A 21,160-nucleotide genomic window follows, 5' to 3' on the forward strand; every position below is an offset into this window, starting at 1 on the left:
TCACTAACCGTCTTTGGATTCTCAGTCGACGAAAAAATCCTCTCTATCACCTTTAATCTAACCTAAGTGCCTTATGGCTAGCTAGTTTACCAATTCAGGCAAATATTTAGCTAAATGATTGGCATTGCTTCATCACCAGTATGTTATTATACATTGACAAAGACTATTGTGCCAAAACATTGTTAATAATAGAATGTGCTCAAGAGAGTGTGCAGTTATAGTATCTTTGCCCTAATTCACCAAAATGGGTCATAAATATTTTCAGACCTGGACAAATTTGCTTTGGCGTAACTGCCATTACATCTATCATGCAAAATTTTTACTTTAACAAACCAAACAGTTTTAAAGTAAATATTTGCCTTCCTCTCATGCGCTCCTTATCCCAGTCTTGCAGAAATGATGGGTGGTTCCAAAATATATGATCACATGACAATAAAAGTGTATGGTTGCCAAATGGGGTAGGTCACCAACTGGCTCATCTTACCCCACTCTCCTTACACTGGTAAATTGCGTGACACAGCTGGTCACGTGAAGTCAACATGGCAGTACCCATGAGGGGCCGACCCGCTTTCCCAAGTTAAAGATTGATGACTGGAGTCTTCGTCTGATGTGAGTGGAAAATTATTTTAACCCGAATTCTCCAAACTGCTCTATTTCTTTACACAAATGACATATTTAACAATTCATCTGTGACTTAATTATAAGTCCTTATCTTTAGGTGTTGTGTTATGCCAGTGGACTTTTAACCTCTGTTCCTGCTTCCAACAGCGATTCGATTACATTAGCTCGTTTCTTTATGTATGCGAGATTAATTTATGTTTAACAGCCCAAACAAACATGTTGCTGAGATACACAGAAGGAAGAGGACTCGCGTTGCACTTGCGAGAGAACAGACGCATGTCAAAGTGAAAGAGCTGCATGGGCGGTGTGTGTGTGTGTGTGTGTGTGTGTGTGTGTGTCTCTCTCTCAGTGAGAGTGTTTTCACCAGCAGATTTAATCAGTGCGTGCACAGAGCAAGAGAGGAAGAGGTCTGTGTGCACTCATGGATTAATCGACTGGAGTAATCAATAGGATTTAATACACCTCCATGAAATACTGCAAGGACTTCTACATAACGAGAACATGTGAACTTCACGCAGCTCTTGTGGTTGGCCTACCAACAATCTCGCTTCGATGATTTTAATGACCCTCTTCCTCGCCTTCATCGTAGGATTTTGGAATAGGCCACCAAAACTAAAAACAAGGGTAGGAAACAAATACGCACACGGCAGTTTTGGGCTCAGAGGTTGTCAACTCACTTAATGCAAATAAGGTGAAAGTGGTGATCATGTCAGAGAAATGGCAGATGATATATATTTGAACCATTTTCTAAATATATGTCGAACAGCATGTAAAATGTCAACGTAAATGTGCAGGGAATACATTTTCTATTCTTGCTGAAATATATTTATATTATTATTTTTTAATGTGTACGAAGGCGGCACAAAACTACTATCAAATATATAATATACCATTTTACTTTATTTAGGCTAATTTATACGCCATAGTGTTTTTGCAATAGCTATAAGAAGCTTTTGCTTTACAAATATCGGCAACAGACTGTAGTGAGCACATTGTGCACTAACGCGTTAAGCAATATTACATATACAGCGATGAAAACGTGCAATATGTTAGTCATGTGAAAATTGCAATCAAACTTACAGACGCACAGGCACAGGCACGCATTGTACATAATCTTTTGTTGAATCACCTGCTATCAATTTAAAAAAGATATAATTTCAAATCGGCTTGATGGTTATGAAATATTGCTCAGTATTAATTTCTGTCCATATGGCAAGCCATTTTAATATCTAGCCATTCTTTTAAACTAAACTGTATTGTTACCAATGGTATGCTTATTTTTAATTACTAGAAAGTAATACAATAGTATTCTTTTTAATTCCACTACTAACTGTTTATTAGACACTAATTATTTGTTGTTGTTTTTTAATCCACAAATTGCACATTTTTTGCCAATGAGTCATTATCTTTATGGGGAATTGTGAGTGTTGACTAGTTTTGTCAAGTCCTGTACTATTTATTTGGTAGTAGTAGGCTACTTAAATGTTAGATACTAGTAACAATTCTAGTTGCATGTTTTAATGAGTAGTCAGATTAGCTACTCTATAGTTCAACTGAACACTTTACTAATGTATTTTACTTTTTGCTAAGCTTTAAAATTTTACTTACTCTATGTTTGTCTTAATTAGTACTAGGAAAACTGGAACAGTTAACAAACTAAATTTGAATGAAGATAACTCATAAATACAGTGGCGTAACTTTGTTTTAAAAAGTGGGTGGGACAGGAGGAATGTGTGTTTTGCTGTATTGTAATTGTATTATTACAATAAATGCACAAAATTATTGACATAGACCTCTTTTTTAATATGATAGGTTCATCCTTATATCTACTATATTGTTAGTCTCGAGAGTTTTACATTAGTTAATAAATACGTGTATCCGCGCCAAACATTCAATTGTCCTGATGGACTAGCGGTAGTATTTTTGTTCGGCAAGCCAGAGATTCTGGGTTCTAATCTGCCCTTTTATAATTATTATTATTTATTTTTTTTCTTCATTGAAACCAAATATGTTCATCAGTGATTGTATATCAAGAGCAGGGACATGTTTATATGCATTTTGTTTTGTGATTTCACACTGTGCATGAGCATCAAGAGAACACTGTTGCGCCACTAATAGCGGCAATGAGCAACGTGATTTCAAGAGCAACGTGATTTCAAAAACAACACATCCCAGCGCCAGATCGCCTATTTTTTAACACAAACGAATGAATTGCTAATCAAAGTTTATTTTGTATTAGATAAATCGCAAAAAGTGGTGGGGACATGTCCCACCCGTCCCACCCGCAAATTACGCCTATGCATAAATAAGTACTAGTACTTAATGAATAATTACTGGTAAAACAAAAAATCGGAAGTAAATATTTGATATCTGAACTACAATTCAATGGCAAAAATGTGCTTTGTTACCAGTGAGAATACTAGTCGCTCTAAGTAGTAATATCTATTGTGTAAGTACTAGTATGAAATGAAAAGTTAGTGAAACTGAAATTGATACTGATAACTAGTAATAAACAAAAACAAGTATCAGTATCATAAAGATACTAGTTAGGTTTAAGGCATAAATGGCTTGCCAGAAACATGCATGATCATTTGCGAAACAGTATTGCCTTGACAGTGTTTCTCAATTAATAAGTGCTGAATGGCTTGAATGGTTAGTTTCATGTGGTTTATGATCAGTTCAAATTGAAACCCTTATTCAGTATTGTGTTTAAGTTTCCACATACTGCGCACTTTGCTTCCTGGAACTGCTATTCTTTCTAATAAATGGAAGAATCACTTCTCTGTCTGGGATTTTTGCAGCCTTCTGTGTATTAAAATCAGTGTATGATTTCTTACAGAGAACTGGAAGATGTGTTTATAACCCTTGGTGCTTTGAGAATCACATGGAATGCCTTTTGAACTCAGAGGTTTGGAATTCTATCTTAATTCTGAGGTATATCTAAGAAATTAGACTGCTTATTTCTTTTGCTGATTGCTGTGTAAATCTGGCAAAACCAGTTGTACTAAAATCCACCGGAAAAAAAAATCAGTGTAGGATTTTATTTGAAATAATTTTCACTTAGAAATTGCTAGTAAATTTCTAAGAAATGGCAATTAAAGACTGAGAAGTATTTTCATGAAAATGATTTAGTTGTATAGAAGTTGTTGAACATATTTACTACACTGAAAAAAATTGATGTAGAATGTAATTTGAAACCATTTTCGCTCTGAAATTCCTAGTAAATTTCAGGCCAATAGCAGGCCATGTTGACACTAGATATGGGGTAAGTTGTCACAGGGGGAACCAACCCACCATTAAACAGTCTAAGCTGTATGAAACATAAAATAATTCTTGAAACAGCAAAAATAGAAGGAAAACCATGAGGTTTTGGCCATAAGTCATTTATATAAAATGATAATATATAATACATGGCAGCTTTCCCCAACCTGACATTTATGAAAGAAAAACACAGTTCAGATCTACCTTTATAGTTGACTATATTTACTCTAGAGTAAAACTCAACATTTGTCTAATTGGACTTTTGACTCTTTACAGTTTGAGTTTATAATCGTTGAGATACAGCCCTTGTGACAACATCACCATGTGAGAAACGTGACGCAGTAGATGCGTTGATACATCTGTGATTTCTGAAGTCCAATTTAAATGGCCCTTTATCTGGTGCCTCTCATTACAAAGTGCATTAGCCAAGAGTGCATGTCTTCTGAGCACTGTTTAAGAAATGTCCACACCACTGGTAATATGAATCCACTATTAGAGCAATCTCTGCCTTTCTGTACCTGTAGCAAACAACACTATTGTCTGCAAATGGCACAAAGTTATTTGGCCTTTTCAATTTTCTTACAATGAAAAGGGTGGAGAATCCTGACCTTGAAAGTCTTTAGATAACAGAATTGAAATCTAAATCTGATATCACAATGATGATGAAAGTAACTCGGAAAAACTTGTTGTGTGTGTGTATATATATATATATATATATATATATATATATATATACAACAGTTGCTCAGTTTGATTTGTTTATGTCTTGATTTAGGTCACCTATATTGCCATTGAAACCAGCATACTGTAGTTACTGTACACAGCCTCTGTTCTGAATCACTGAGAAAGGCTGAAAGTTTATTCACTCTTAGAACAAAGGTGTTCTATATAGAACCTTAGTATCCTTGACTTAATTAGAACTCTTTCCCCGCTATTCGGAATTGTTCGGCAATCTATGTTTTCACTGTTTTACGGTAGGCCACTATTACGAATCTTTGGATCAAAACACAGGCGAAGAAGCGATAGAAGCACAGTCCCAAATGGCACCCTAAACCCTCACGGTCTTCCTCTGAGTCCGCACTTTCGTGACGTTATGCCGCTTTGATCGCCGAGTAAAGTCCTCTGCAAAACATGTTTTGTTTAAAAGCCGAGGCTCTGTTCTTTCTTTGAATGTATTGCATGTTCAGATATTTATACAAGCAAATATTCTGGGGGGCAGTTTTTTGAAAATTATCAAACACACAACTTAAAAAAAGTGCTGGCGGGGAAAGAGTTAAATGTTCTTTATAAAGGGGAAATGTCTTAAACTATTGCATAACACTTTCACGTTTGGGGTTATCTCGATTTTTTCTTTTTTTTTTTTTTGGTGAGAAAGTATGTTTACAAGCTGTTTAACTGCTAAAAATTAATTAAAATGATAAAAATGAATTAAAACAAAATGACTTTTTTGAACTAAATCCATAAAATGATCCCATGATGGGACCCTCTAAAAGGTTCTATATTGAAATTTTTCTTCTGAGAGTGTACTTTATTTTACAATACCTTCTTTCAATACCAAGAAAGCATCAATGAAAATAGTTAAATCTAATTACAAATGGACTATTTTGGTGAATGTGTGCGGTGTGTATTTTTTATGCTTATTAGATGATTGTGCCATTAGTTTAGAAACCAGCCTCCATTGAAACCAGTGCTTTGCCTATGTACCGTTCAAATGTTTGGGGTCAGAAAGATTATTTTTTTCTGAAAGAAATCAATACTTTAATTCAGCAAGAATGTACTACTGTATGTTATCAAAAGTGACATTTATAATGATACAATGCTGTTCTTTAAACTTTCTATTCATCAAAAAATCCTGGAAAAAATGTATCATTGTTTCCATGAAAATATGAATCATCACAACTGTTTTCAGAGCTGTTTTCACAACTGTAGACTGGAGTAATAATGCTGAAAATTCAGCTTTGATCACAGGAATAAATTACATTTTACAATATATTTAAATATAAAACAGCGATTTAAAAGTGTAATAATATTTCTCAAAATTTCCATTTTCACTGTATTTTTGATCAAATAAATGCAGCCTTGGTGAGCAGAAAAGACTGGATTCAACAACATAAAAACATCTTACTGAACCCAAACCCTTGAACAGAGAGTGTTCCAGATCAGTCGATTACAAAATTCCATTTTCATTAGGATGTAACTGTAGACAGCCTGTCGGATTAATACGTTTTGGAACAGAGCCAATATGCTGCATAATGTTGATATATAAACTCTAAGGTTTTTGGGCTGATTACACAAGACACATTCAGAAGAGCAACCGAGTACAGTGAAACAGGAATAAAGGGTGAATGAGTAAAACTGACTAAATGTTAAAACAGCAAAATGTCTGTTTCTCCCTGGACAACTTTAGTGCCTCATTAGTTGAAATCACAGACACATGGCATTGCAAATGGATGTCGCATGGAGGTTAATCAACTATAATTTATTGTGATTGCAGGATTATTGAGCATGTTGTTTTTAACTGATGTCATATTATGATTCTGTTTATTTTGTGTGTTCAGCTGTCTAAGTGCTCTATTGCCCGTGGCTGAAGGTCATGCAATGCAGGCACTGAAAGACCTCCAGAAAGCACTAAACGATACGGAACATTTATTCCATGTAAGCATGAAATATATTTTGATGTGTTGTGCAACTTAAGGACAAACTGCACAGTCAATCTTTCTCTTATTTTTCTGTCATAATAATTGCTTTGTTTTGTGCATTCATTTCCCTGCTGTCAAAACCAGTCGGAATCCTAATTTCTAAACATCTTCTTTTCCAGAGTTCTGATGCACGCTTGTACACACCAAATATTGGGAATATCCAAGTAAGTTCACTTAAATAACTAAAGAAAATGAAAATAATTGGACAAAATATAAGCCAACAAATGATGCATTCATAATGAGTGAACTTAATTCTGCACAAAGCCGAATCCAATGCTAACTGAACTCTGTGTTTGTCTGCAGAATTGCACATACAAGTTTATCGACTGTTTTCTGATGGAGATGAGCGTTCTGTTGCATGAAAAAGATGAAAAAGACGAAAAACTAAAAAAGTACATGATACAGACAAATTTAGACTTATTTAAAGATAAGTCAAAAGTAAGTCACGGCAATAACTGCAATGTGTCGGGATTGTGCATCATTCAGAATTTACAAAAAATTGAGGTAGCAGAATTATAACTAATTTTAAAATATTTTTCAGTATGACCTATTGACATGTCTATAGAAGCTTGTTTCCACCATGAAATAAAAAATAAAAAAAGGTAATTGCGCCTTTTTATCTCCCAATTCTGACTTTTTTCTCAGAATTGTGAGATATAAACTCACAATTTCGTGTTACAATGTCCAATTGTGAGGGGACAAAAGACTTTTTCTCAGAATTGCAATTCTGACTTTATAAGATGCAACTGCAAGTTTTTATCATGCGATTCTGACTTTATTAACTTGCAATTATGTTTATATCACGCAATTCTGAGGAAAAAAGTCAGAATTGTGTGTTATAATGTCAGAATTAAGTGATAAACCCTCACGGTAACACTTTATAATAACTCATGTTATGAATCATTAGATAAGCATTAGTAAATAGTCAATTCATCATTTATAAAGCATTAATATACAGTAGTAACACTTAGTAGTAACATAAACACAACACTTTTGTTTTTGCCCCCATTTTTCATGAGCTGAACTCAAAGATCTAAGACTTTTTCTATGTACACAAAAGGCATATTTCTCTCAAATATTGTTCACAGATCTGTCTAAATCTGTGTTAGTGAGCACTTCTCCATTGCTGAGATAATCCATCCACCTCGCAGGTGTGGCATATCAAGATGCTGATTAGACAGCATGATTATTGCACAGGTGTGCTTTAGGCTGGCCACAATAAAAGGCCACTCTAAAATGTGCAGTTTTACTGTATTGGGGGGTCCGGGGGTGGTCTGAAAACCAGTCAGTATCTGGTGTGACCACCATTTGCCTCACGCAGTGCAACACATCTCCTTCGCATAGAGCTGAGCAGGTTGTTGATTGTAGCCTGTGGAATGTTGTTCCACTCCTCTTCAATGGCTGTGCGAAGTTTCTGGATATTGGCAGGAACTGGAACACGCTGTCGTATACACCGATCCAGAGCATCCCAAACATGCTCGGTGGGTGACATGTCCGGTGAGTATGCTGGCCATGCAAGAACTGGGATGTTTTCAGCTTCCAGGAATTGTGTACAGGTCCTTGCAACATGGGGCCGTGCATTATCATGCTGCAACATGAGGTGATGGTCGTCAATAAAATGCACCTGTGTTCGTTGTCCATAACATACGCCTGCCCATACCATAACCCCACCGCCACCATGGGCCACTCGATCCACAACGTTGACATCAGCAAACCGCTCACCCACATGACGCCATACACGCTGTCTGCCATCTGCCCTGTACAGTGAAAACCGGGATTCATCCGTGAAGAGAACACCTGTCCAAAGTGCCTGACGCCATCGAATGTGAGCATACGTCCACTCAAGTCGGTTACGACGATGAACTGCAGTCAGTTTGAGACCCGATGAGGATGACGAGCATGCAGATGAGCTTCCCTGAGACGGCTTCTGACAGTTTGTGCAGAAATTCTTTGGTTATGCGAACCGATTGTTGCAGCAGCTGTCCGGGTGGCTGGTCTCAGACGATCTTGGAGGTGAAGATGCTGGATGTGGAGGTCCTGGGCTGGTGTGGTTACACGTGGTCTGCGGTTGTGAGGCCGGTTGGATGTACTGCCAAATTCTCTGGAACACCTTTGGAGATATGGTAGAGAAATGAACATTCAATTCACGGGCAACAGCTCTGGTGGACATTCCTGTAGTCAGCATGCCAATTGCACGCTCCCTCAAAACTTGCAACATCTGTGGCATTGTGCTGTGTGATAAAACTGCACATTTTAGAGTGGCCTTTTATTGTGGCCAGCCTAAAGCACACCTGTGCAATAATCATGCTGTCTAATCAGCATCTTGATATGCCACACCTGCGAGGTGGATGGATTATCTCGGCAATGGAGAAGTGCTCACTAGCACAGATTTAGACAGATTTGTGAACAATATTTGAGAGAAATATGCCTTTTGTGTACATAGAAAAAGTCTTAGATCTTTGAGTTCAGCTCATGAAAAATGGGGGCAAAAACAAAAGTGTTGCGTTTATAATTTTGTTCAGTGTATATATAGAATTATCTCTGAAAACAATATGGTGGACATTTTGCGGTGTTTTGATGGCTGATTGTTGTTTGAAAATATTAAACTTGAAATATTGAATACTGAAGAAAAATGTCTTATCATTTGTTAAGTAATTCTTCTTGTTCCATAACTTGGACTAATCAAATTCCTGGTGTGCGACTGTGCTGATGAAATTTTAATCGAATCGTCCTGTCATTCCAATTCAAATTCAGTCATGATTCTTCAATTCTGAATGATGTGCATCCCTGTAATGTATAATAATAAATGATGTTCATGTTTGTAATGAGTTTGTGTTTGGACTGCTTCCATAGAATTGTACAAGACAACAATATTACTGTGAACTACAGGAACTCGACAATTCGAAGAATTTCTTTAAGACGATGATGACATTTCTCCAGTTACAGATGTCACTTTGCCAAGGAACAAATGTAGAAGTAGTATGTGATTAGAATCCTACTTTATCTCACTGATTGCATGTACAATAAGCTCATTTATCTATTATCATTTTAAATTATGCTAGTGTCTTTTTTGTATTACTATTTATATCACTTCACTCTGAAAGTGTCACTTTGTTAATACTGTAAGAATATATTTTGTAACAAAGGGGTTTTGTGAATGATTGTTTAACTGTGAATGTCTCAAAGTACAGAATTTTAAGGTGAAATATAAAAAAATGTTTCATGTAATATAACTTCTATATATTGTTTTATATTCCATGTATTGCAACATTAAAGCATGTTTTATTAACAGAAATAGTTGTTTGTTGATATCTTGAGGTTAATTGGATTGGGTTCGTTTCAGTATTTATCTATTTGCTCTGAAGTGGCTTAAAAGGGTGATTTGTTTTTCAAAGAACAACTAATAATGACTCAGTCTGAAGCAAACATAATGGCCAATATCATTATTTTTAACTTTGCGGAACAATTGGCTTCTATTGTTTTGCTTCTCTGAGGAGGAATTTCCTGTGGAAGTCTTCTGTGATGCAGATGATCTCACATTTGCCCTACAAGAGCCATTACATAACTACTTGTTCATGTCACGTTAACTAATTATATAATGTAAATCAATAAGTTGAAAATAATGGTTGAATTATTTCAGCATTTGTTATTTAGCTGCTTACCAGTTGATGTTGAGGTGGTTGATGCCGCAAGTGATCTGGCCCGTTGTTGACCTTCATGATGTTCTTTCAAAGGACCTCCAGCAATGATCTTCATTTGATTTGAATGTCCAGGTATGGAAAAATACCAGCCTGAGTCAGCAATGTAAGGAATGCTTTAAACTGTCAGTCAAGAAGTTAAAAACTGCTATGCTTATGAATGAACGGGCTCCCATTTAGGACAAATGAATGCCAGTACTTTTGGAGTTTTATTAACAAATACCTAGCTTTTCTTTCAAGTAAATGCCACTCCAATTTTCGAACTTGTAGCCTATTTTTCGAGAGTCTCTAATTCAAACAACAGTACAACCCCACTGAAGGGATGTATGCAGAGTTGCGAACATCCCACCCTACCCTGCAGAAACTTGATGGGATGTCTGGGTATATGTAAGCACATTCACGCAATGTAATTACTGTTTTTGTTATTTCAATACGGGAATGGTCTGAGAGCTCCTACTTGTACCACATGACTGCTGTACCACCGTTGATAGTGGTTCCATAGAAACGCTGCGGAGTTTGATTGACAGGCAATTTAACCAATCGTAACGCCGAATCGTTGTCAGGGGATTAATATGTCTTTCCTCGGTTGAACCAACAGTACTTCTGATGTTCATTCATGTTTATTTGATGCTATCCACCTGTTTCCGCGGGCCGCTACTGTAAAAGAGAACGTGGGTACAACTTCCGGTGAGGCGGCGGAAGTAGCATACCAATGGTATTTAGTGTGCTAATTAGCGAAGAGGCTAAGTGTTTTTTGGATCATTGTTTACTTTGCAAAGTTGCACATCTTTATGAGAGATGTCGTTACGGCGCTCAGGGACAACATTTCAGTTTAGTACATTTATTAGTTAATAATATCACAATACAATAAACAGTTTTCGTGCCCTTAATTGCCCTTTACTTTACTGACCTTCCACAACAGTGCTACTGCATGACTAGAGCATCCTGACCCTGCAATACATGAACAACCCGCTGTCTGTACTTCACCTGTCACTGATGCACCAAAGCCATATGATGTGATATTTTACTCCTAACGTATCGTGCGTGCCAGAGCCAGTCAGTTTCCACTGTATGCGATGCTAAAGGCTACTGATGTTAACCATTGCGATAAATACACACGTTTATGGAAAATATCAGAGACTGCTTGAGGGACGAAGACAATTCTTATATGATTATAGTCGTGTATTTATTTAGTTTAATGTTTTATCTGTCTCTTCCCTGTGCCTGTTGATTCCTGACAAATGCATATCTTTCACAGATTCACACACTCCGGTTAACTCGTATAACTCATAACTCCTGTTGCCTTCTCATGAGCTCCCTCTGTTGCTCTGGCTGAAAGGATCAGGATAGATAGACAAGAGATCGCGCAAACATCCTCGGATTGCAATCATCGCATAATTTAGAGGAAAATAAATAGAAATGCTCAGAAAAGTGACGTAAACATAGGGTATGTTATCAATATATTTCTAAATGTGTAGCCTCTGGATTTAAAAGCCTTAGTGGAGTTGTTTTGTGCATTCTCGTGATCGTAAATAAATGGAAGCAGGCGCAACTGAATAGGTCTGTTAGATTTAGCATGATTGATCTGCACTCCTGACATAAATTAATATTAATGTAACATTTTTTATTGTAAAACATTGTTCAAATATTTATGCTGGAATCTTAAATCTTTAAGTAAAAAACAAACGTTCGCAAGTTTGGATCGTTAAATCTTGAATGACTGTCAAATGTTGAATGAATGAGTGTCACGCGTCCAACTTGTTTACTTCGAACCGGAAGACGCTCCCACGTTTGGCGCAAGGCCTCATGGGGCGTAGGAAACTTGTGGATAAATAAGAGATGATCGGTTCACGAGCCGCTTGAACTGAGGCATTACCCGTCACGACAGATTAAACTGCCACAAAACTATTTGTTTACATTTGTTCACCGGACGCGAAGCTCAGCGCTGCGACACTTCTTAAAATTCGAACGCATTGTTTTCTGGGCGCCGCCGGTGCGTACACTCATAGAAAACAATGCGTTCGAATTTTAAAGACGTGTCGCGGCGCTGTGCAGCGCTGAGCTTCGCGTCCGGTGTGCGAGCCCCTTTAGAGTATCCAATCTTTGGGACATACTACATCATAATTGCATCTTTAACGGACATTCTGTTGCTTAGTTACGCAACCTGTAACTGTTTAAACTCTTTTTATTCGTATTTGTAGTTCTAAACGAATCCTTGTCCACAGTGCAATGGGTTATGGGCAATATTAGCCGTTAAGTGTGCAAGGATCTGCACTTCGGATTCTAACCGGAAAAGTAGACCATCTGGGCATATTTGGAATATTTATTTCAACATACTACAATTTGGGACACACTAATTCTAATTCCAAATACTGTTTTGGATGGATAATATTCGAACGCAGAATTTAAAAAAAGTCGCGATACGAGACACACGACAGGGAATTCTGCTTTATAAATGGTTTCTGAAATGTTACGATTAAAACAGCATCATACAATTTATGACAACGATAATCTCTGGTATTATCCTATTTAATGTTAAACAAATTTTATTTTATGTGAGTTTGAATATCATTCTGCATTACCTTATGTCCTGAAAGAAAAGCATCAATGGATAATTCACCTTAAGATGGCGTTCAAAAATAAATTAAAGGAAACGTTCAAATTGACAACTCAGTGTGAAAAACGTGTATTTTATGACAAATGTTTCAGTCACTGTATGTATTTTTAGTTAAGTTAAAATGGTTTCGTATTTATGAATTTTCTCGATGGCAAAAGATGCAAAAGAACTGCTGCGTGAACTGATCAGCCTTAGTGCAGTGGTGCATGATGGACTGTCACTGGATTCAGATGCACCTGCGTGATTGTTTTTTTTTTAAACGTTCCGGTAACTCGTTTCAGAGAGACGTTCTGTTCTGACCGATGACAAACATGAATGTGACCAGGCAAGAATAAGCAGATCAACACAACTGTGTAAGGAACATCGTTATGAATCTGGTCCTCCATCATCTAAAAATATCCCAAACAAGCAAATAAAAGCTGCCAAAGCGCGAGAGCGAGCGAGTTTTTGTTTACAGCTACGAGATGCCAGCATAGAGCACATTAAGTAAGCCAACATCATGTGCAAAACTTACAAACTGTTATGGAAATACAGTCAAACCAAAATTAATTCAGACACCTTGAATATTTCATTTATTATTACAGTTTATTCACTATAGTTTAAAAAAAAGGTAATAAAATATCCCAGAGTTAAACTGTGTCAAAGTTTTTTGTCAGATAACACTTAAGCAAAACATGGTCAGGTCAATGTCTGAATAATTTTTGGTTCCAAATGATCAATTTTACTGGTTGTTTTTGGGTATAATATGTCACAGTTTACTTTATTTTGCTATCCTCACTTACATAAATGAACTATAGTGTCCTGCACCCACTAGTAAATGTCTGAGTAATTTCTGTTTTGACTGCATGTCAAAGAATCATCATAAAAAAAACATAAATGACAGTGAAATGTATTTATATACAACACAAATATAAAAGCAAACAGTAGCCCACACACTTTCAGAATCAATACAAAAACCAAAACAATAACGACACATATATACAGATACAGCTACTTGGCATTCAAAGCTACATATTCAGGCAGTTCCTGTTCCTGCAAAACAATCTCTTGCCTTTTCACTTGCAATAGAAAACATTTGTACACATTTCAAATGTATATAAAAAAATGTATTTTTTTCTAATTTACTATACATTTAGTATTTTTAAATTATTTTTAAATAATGCACTGCATTGTTTCTTGAAACTATACAACAACAACAAAAAAAGACTATGTCCTTTTCAGAAGACCTTCTGTTTGAACATATTCTGCATTTCTACATTTAAAACATAAAACATTTAAAAACATAAAAAAAGCAACTTTTCTGCTCCTCATTGGCTGTATAATAAGCACATAAACACACACACACACAATATCAGGGTTCAAAAGTCTGAGATTTGCAACATGGTGAGTGTAAATTTAAATAAAAGGAAATAGCCTGGTTTCACAGAGAGGGCTTATATTTAAGATATGACAGTGAAAGTTACTTTCAGTTAAGACAACTCAAACATGCATTTTAGACTGTGACAAGGCTTAAAGGATTAGTTCACTTTCAAATGAAAATTAGCCCAAGCTTTACTCGCCCTCATGCCATCCTAGGTGTATATGAATTTCTTCTTTCTGATGAACATAATCAGAGTTATATTAACAAATATCCTGACATACCCGAACTTTATAACAGCCGTGAACGATACCGAGCTCAAGCAAGTGTTTCCATCCATCATAAACGCACTCCACACGGCTCTGGGGGGTTAATAAAGGCCTTCTGAAGTGAAGCGATGCATTTGTGTAAGAAAAATATCCATATTTAACACTAGCTTCCGCCAGACCGCCTTCCGTATTCAACTTAAGAAAGTGTAATGCTTCTCACAGTTGAAACCGCTTACACTACGTCCTTTGCCTTCCCTATTCAGCTTACTGAAAAAGCGTAACTGACGCAACATCAGTTATGCTTTTTTTGTAACTTGAATACAGAAGACAGTCTGGCGGAAGCTAGATATTTTACTTTATAACTTGTTAAATATGGATATTTTTCTTACACAAATGCATCACTTTGCTTCAGAAGGCCTTTATTAACCCCCTGGAGCCGTGTGGAGTACGGTTATGATGGATGGAGGCACTTTCTTCAGCTTCATACTCGTTGATCCCGTTCACAGCCATTATAAAGCTCAGATCCATCAGGATATTTATTAATATAACTCCGATTGTGTTCATCAGAAAGAAGAAAGTCATATACACCTAGGATGGCTTGAGGGAGCCTTGTCTGTGAAGCAATGATGTATTTGGTATATAAGGTTTTGCTCAAGTGCTTCTGTCATTAAAGCATTATTTCGTGTCGTTGTTTTTTGTTTGACTTTTTTTTTTAAATTGCAAATCATGATTTTCAATGTGGACTTTTGAACCCCACTGTATCTGTATATAATAATAGTGCTGTTTCATGAGTCCACCTTCCCATACGTCCCTTCAGGTGGCCGGTAGTATTTGGGAAAGGCCATCAGCTGGAGCATGTTGAAAGCATATTTTCTGCACTTTATATTCTTTTGCACATTCTCAATCCGGCAGCCTTCTCTGATGAGGGGAAGATGAAGAAAGAAAGAAAGAAAGAAAAGGGATGATGATGATGATGAGGAGGAGGAGGATGAAATCATAACAAAACCAAAACAACAGTGCAAATGCCTCAGTGTTTCCACCTGCCAGTTAATATGCAAAGCATGAGGAAATTTTCATTGTACTAAATAAATGACACTTCAAAGCATAATGAAAGAGATAACTGTGACGTTCATGGTGCATTTGGAGCATGTCGAAAACAAAAACATCCTCACTTCCTTCTGATGGAAAAACATGCATCTGCTAAAAGGCTTTGCATTTGAGATCAATTAAAAACATTCTGGTTTTGGTTTTACTTTAAAAGAACGATTCACCTAGAATGAACATTCATGCATTGTTTAATGTTCTCGCCCTCATGTCTTTCCAAACCTTTCATGCGTCACCAAGAAGAAAACATGAGGGTGGAAGACAAGGGTTTGAACAAAAAAAAAAAAAAATTACCAAAAACATCAGTTTGAGTGCTCAAAGTGTTAGTAGTGGTAAACATCAAATAGCAGAAAAAAAGTTATTGGTGGAGACAGAGAGAACCACTCAAGAAAGCAAGTAAGAAGTTAGACGCAGCTTGTTTATGGCATAATCAGCAGTTTATTGGTATTTTGCAAGCAAAAAAACAAGACTTAAAATGAGCCACACCACCAGCAGGTGGGAGCTGACAAGCAGAAGGGCGATTGGATAGAAGTGGCGGGACGCCGGCTTGTTAATAGCTATGGAGCCCGCTTCAGGGTCGTCCCATTGGGCAACCTCTCCCTGGGCCAAGCGACCGCTGAGCGTTCCCAGATGAAACGAGAGAGAGAGAGAGAGAGAGAGAAAAGCAAACACACAAACACATCCAACAAGAAGTTAGTTCAATAGGTCAGTTTGGAAACAAACTAATTCAAGAAAAGGTGAAATGGGTTATTCCAACATACAAGACACACAAACACATTCAACAAAATGCTAATACACACCGATTTTAAAATGATGACAAAAATAATGGTAAATGGTGACAAAAACTCCAAAATCTTCAAAAATGCCTGAAGCAGGATGAAAATATTCTCGGTAAAGGGATAGTTGACCCAAAAATGAAAATCGTGTCATCATTTACAACCCCTCAAGTTGTTCCAAACCTGTATGAGTTTCTTTCTTCTGCTGAATGTTGGTAATCAGACAGTTGACGGTAGCGATTGACTCCCATGGTATTTTTTTCTTACTATGGAAATTAATGGCAACTGTTTGGTATCCAGCATTTTTCAAAATATCTTCTTATGTGTTCAACAGAAGAAGTTTCATTTTTGGGTGAACTATCCCTTTAATGGTTTTTGAATGTTTATATCTATCACTTATGTGATCACTGATCTCACTCAATCTCCCTAAACCCCTCCTTTCTGTTAAGCCTATTCTGCTCTGATTGGTCAGATGGCCCGGTCTGTTGTGATTGGTCTACTCGGCATAGTCTCGTGTAGCCAGATCTTCAGACTGATGGCAGAAGGTATGGACTCTATCGCAGCATTCATTGGCCAAGGACCGCCCAAGAGGACATTTGACTGACATGTAACACAACCAATCACAGTTCATTTTGCTCCGCATCATGTTTAGGGGCGTGAAAATATAATGTCGATGTCCTTGCAATAACAGACTGATGTGCATCAATAAATTATTAATTCAAGAATGTTGTGCAAGTTTACTGCAGCAGTGGAGCCACGAACTTCACATACTTTTAAAAATCCAGCGTTTAGTTGATTCTGGTAAGCGCTTATAAACACGACCGCGTTCTTCTTCCATGAGGGGGATTAGCGTCACGGCATTTGTTTCCAGGCGAACCGTTAAAGAGCGAGACGCATGCATCTCCTGGACATCCTGTTTAATTCAACCAACCAGATGATGACTTCCCTGACACCAACATAGTGTGGCCCAGATCCGGCCCACACACGGACCAGATGTGGGCCGGATCTGGGCCAGCACTATGTTGCTGTCATGGTTTGAAACTCCTGAAGTGTTTCCAGATAAGTGTGCCATATGCATCAGTCATTCAGCCAACGGTACATGGGCGTGACGTCCAAGGCTGAGACAGATGGCCCAGTCTGTTGCGATTGGTCTACTCTGCTCTCTGATTCGTCAGAGGCCCATTCTGTTGTGATTGGTCAACCGCTTACAGTGCATGTCAGAAACCAAACACCCATTACCATATCTGAATGTCAGCTCTGGATCTTCCTCAGTGCTTGATACACAGTGATACGAACAGTAACAGTGGCTTTAGTTTACCATATCAATTCCAGCTCAAGTCTTCATCCAAGTGCATGAAAAGTGGATTTGATTTCGTGGTGCAGAAAACTTTGTCTTATCGAAATGTCGAAAACGCAAACCAAACTCTTCTAGCCTCAGCTACATCTAAGGCAGGGGTCTCAAACTCAAATTGGTGGGGGGCCGTTTCTGTGATTGACACCTCATAGGAGGGCCATATTAACATTCAAGCGGAAGAAAGCGCAACATTTCAGAAAATTTACTTTCCTTTGCATTATTTCTCATTTACTTCAAATTTCATTAGGCCTACTAAAATATTTTTATACGTATACTATAAATATTTTATTTACCATACTAAAATGTAAACAGCAGTGTCTCTCATTGTTACAGAGTGTAATATAATTATATAATACTATTACTAATATAATACTACTAATATACTAATATAATACTATTAATTGCAATAGTCTGGTGCAACTTCTCACATCCAACAAGGTGCATGGAATAAAACAAAAATTAGTAATTTAGGAACAAAACCAGCAACACTTGTGGTGTGGAGGGGTCAGAAATAAACAAAAAACTAGAGCTAAATATATCAACTTTATTTTGCCAAAAATAAAAATCTCTCATTGTTACATACATTATTAGTTTTTTCCCTTACTTTATGTTAGCTTAAATAATATTAAAATCTTGCACTGAACAAATACAATCCCTGAATACATTTTTACACTCTTCTGTTTCTTGCCAGACACCTGGCAGCGCTTGTGCTCACACAGCTGAGATACATTTGCCCAAGATGCCGTTTGAGCATCGGTAACGTTTAATGGTTGCATCGGACGTGTTTCGGTGGTTTAAATCGACGCTCGTGACTTAAAGTCGAGTGCTTTTACTGTAATTTAGGCAAGCGCGCTCGTAATAGAAGCGATGTGGTTGAGAGCGCGGCTCATGGTTGCATAGCAACGACAGACGCCACTGGAGCGAAAGCGCATTGGAAAGAAGGAGAATACGGCGCGGCCGCTTATGTGACGCGATATGTGAATGCCCCTTAGAACGGCGACTTTTTCTTTGCATATCAGACAGATAGCAACTAGAGAATAATAATAATAATTTTGCGTGCCGGATTATGTTTTATTTTTGAGATCAGTTGCGGGCCGGGTAGAGGGGGAGGGCGGGCCGTAAATGGCCCGCGGGCCGGCAGTTTGAGACCACTGATCTAAGGTCAAATGTAGACGTTGTTCACGGGCAGCCAATGAAGACCACAGACTGGCATTATGCAAATGTGTTACAAACCTACGTAGTTTCATGCAGGAAGTGAGAATGGAATTATTGACGACTCGTTTCAGCAGTTCAAAATCAATTCTTTCATTTAGGAGACAACTTTAGAATTGTGCACTTTGATCTTTAAAACTTTGCAGATCTTTATTTTCATATTACACACTGCATGAAAGGTAATATCTGAAAAAGCATAAAAGGGGCACTTTAAATGAACTAAACTATATTTATCTACTAATGCAGACAGAACTCCACACTATAATAATCCAGTACTGAATCTATTGCGAAACAGCAAATAAACAAATTCAGCTGACTTGTTTGCAGTCTGAATTGAATGAGATTGGGTGCTGCAAAATGATAACAATATAATAAACAGAATGATAGTGTCTTTCTATTGTGGTGTGCACACAGACAAACAAGTGTAGTGATTTACAAACTAATGGCTCTAATGAACAGTTCCTTTAAATGAATCAGTCCAGTCAAGGTGACCTAGATTTCAGGAATCCAAAAGTAACAAATATTCTTTGTCTTCTGATACTCTTTTGAAAAGGGATTTTGAAAAGAGTTTTGTTTTTGTCCCAGATTTACACAATCTCTCATTGAAATGCCACAGTAAATCTATACGGTTGAGTAAATGTCACATAGGGTGACATACATCCACATTTGTCACCATGTGTGTCAGCTCAACTTTCTTTGGCTTTAAACAATTTCCGCAGACCTGTTCTGCTACGTAAAATCAACAGCCTTCTCATCTGGCACTGCAAAACAAACAAACTCGTAGCCTTCAGGGCATCAACACCCAACAAAACTAATAAGAGAATCGCCCATCAGCGCTGACACTTCAAACTCTACGTGAGCATCTTTAGCAGGTTCTGGCGTCTTTGAGGGGATCTGGGAAGGTAACTTGCAAATCATTGTGCTTATTTTCTCTGAAAAGAAAGTCCATGCCTCATTATAGCATTTCAAATATTCAAAAATGTCAAGAACTCCTAATTTCTCAAATATGTGCTGAAACCAACAGCAATGAGGAAATCTTCCAAACAAATATTTTTACATGTAATGTTCTTACACTATACATGCTAACAACACACAAAATTTTGGAACTTCTATTCACAAAGTCGTATTAAAACACATTACAGTTTCAAGTGTAACCTGAGCTACCATGTTAATTAGAGGTTTTATTGGGTCAAACATCTCTTTACAGCAATACTGTTTGTTTACATTGGAAGTAGCAGCGAAGCTCAAACATGTGTTGAATATAGCCAGAGATTTTCCTGCACTGTAACGATTTTTCTTAAATAAACCAGACTGATACGTGGATTTTGAGCTCAAGTCCTTAATCACAGCTGGAGCACATTTACCATGATTAAGTTATATAGTCAAATCAAAATGTATTCAGACACCTTGAACATTTCATTCATTATTACAGTTTATTCATTATAGTTTAAAAAAAATAGTAATAAAATATAACAAGATCTCAGAGTTAAACTGTGTCAGAAAAAAATAATGTTAATTATGTCAGATAGCACTTGGTCAGGTCAAAGTGTCTGTATATTTGAAGAGTTCAGATGCAAAAGCCTCTAAGTGCCGTCTGAAATTTTCTTCTAAAATGAGCATTTTTATCAAGCTTGTATGTTTAGGTTCAGTAATTTCACTTTAATGTCAATTAATAGGTCATTTTCATTGTCATTAAGGTGAATTAACTGAACATAAACATACGAGCTTGATAAAAATGCTCATTTTAGAAGAAAATTTCAGACGGCACTTAGAGGCTTTTGCATCTGAACTCTTCAATTTTTGTTTCCAAATTTGTATCAATTTTTCTGGTAGTCCACTGTATGAAGAATGTTTGGGTATAATATGTCACAGTTTACTTATTTTGCTATCCTCACTTACATAAATTAACTATAGTGTCCTGCACACAGTAGTAAAAAAAATATAAGAAATTATATTTAGTGTCTGAATAATTTTTGGTTTGACTGTATATATAGCAAATGAATCATATTTTGTCACAGACATATTTGGAAAGTAAAACAAACGAATGAGATTAGCCTACCCTAGTGGGGAAAAAAACACTAAAATGTATTTGAAATACATTTATTTTGTGCTTAGTATATTACAAATACATTTACATATTTATGTGCTTAATAAAAATACACTGCAATTGTACTTTTGGTATACTAAACTGG

General features: G+C 36.9%; 2 protein-coding genes across 13 annotated transcripts in view; one reads left to right on the forward strand and one right to left on the reverse strand.

Moving 5' to 3' along the window:
• Nucleotides 1–626: 626 nt before the first annotated feature.
• On the forward strand, nucleotides 627–9,876 carry il15 (interleukin 15). 2 transcript variants are annotated; one of them, XM_048196102.1, is made up of 6 exons: nucleotides 627–1,245; nucleotides 3,461–3,555; nucleotides 6,441–6,537; nucleotides 6,701–6,745; nucleotides 6,885–7,023; nucleotides 9,435–9,876. In XM_048196102.1, exons 1-6 carry the CDS (start codon nucleotides 1,174–1,176, stop codon nucleotides 9,461–9,463), a joined length of 477 nt encoding a protein of 158 aa, XP_048052059.1. In that variant the 5' UTR covers nucleotides 627–1,173; the 3' UTR covers nucleotides 9,464–9,876. The 2 variants fall into 2 exon arrangements, with proteins under 2 accessions (XP_048052059.1, XP_048052058.1); XM_048196101.1 differs by having other exon boundaries at nucleotides 634–1,245; nucleotides 6,885–7,019.
• Nucleotides 9,877–15,243: 5,367 nt separating this feature from the next.
• The window catches only part of inpp4b (inositol polyphosphate-4-phosphatase type II B), a 244,590-nt gene continuing 238,673 nt past the window's right edge, over nucleotides 15,244–21,160 (reverse strand). For 10 of the 11 annotated variants that reach the window (XM_048196108.1, XM_048196110.1, XM_048196109.1 and 7 more), the window contains one exon: nucleotides 16,045–16,242. In XM_048196108.1, coding sequence (XP_048052065.1) covers nucleotides 16,065–16,242 — 178 coding nt within the window. In that variant the 3' untranslated portion in view covers nucleotides 16,045–16,064. Of the gene's footprint in view, nucleotides 15,441–16,044; nucleotides 16,243–21,160 lie in introns of those variants that run through there. The other variant, XM_048196107.1, reaches the window with a different exon arrangement.

The sequence above is a fragment of the Megalobrama amblycephala genome, linkage group LG7, assembly GCF_018812025.1.
Source record: "Megalobrama amblycephala isolate DHTTF-2021 linkage group LG7, ASM1881202v1, whole genome shotgun sequence".
In the NCBI taxonomy this organism is placed as follows: domain Eukaryota; kingdom Metazoa; phylum Chordata; class Actinopteri; order Cypriniformes; family Xenocyprididae; genus Megalobrama; species Megalobrama amblycephala.

Bases quoted from the DNA above. Each gene is read 5' to 3' on its own strand.
- il15 (XM_048196101.1), top strand. From the start codon at position 1,174: ATGATTTTAATGACCCTCTTCCTCGCCTTCATCGTAGGATTTTGGAAT. The intron at 3,556-6,440 runs GTATATCTAAGA...TTGTGTGTTCAG, and splicing joins AATTCTATCTTAATTCTGAG to CTGTCTAAGTGCTCTATTGC. The intron at 6,746-6,884 runs GTAAGTTCACTT...GTTTGTCTGCAG, and splicing joins CAAATATTGGGAATATCCAA to AATTGCACATACAAGTTTAT.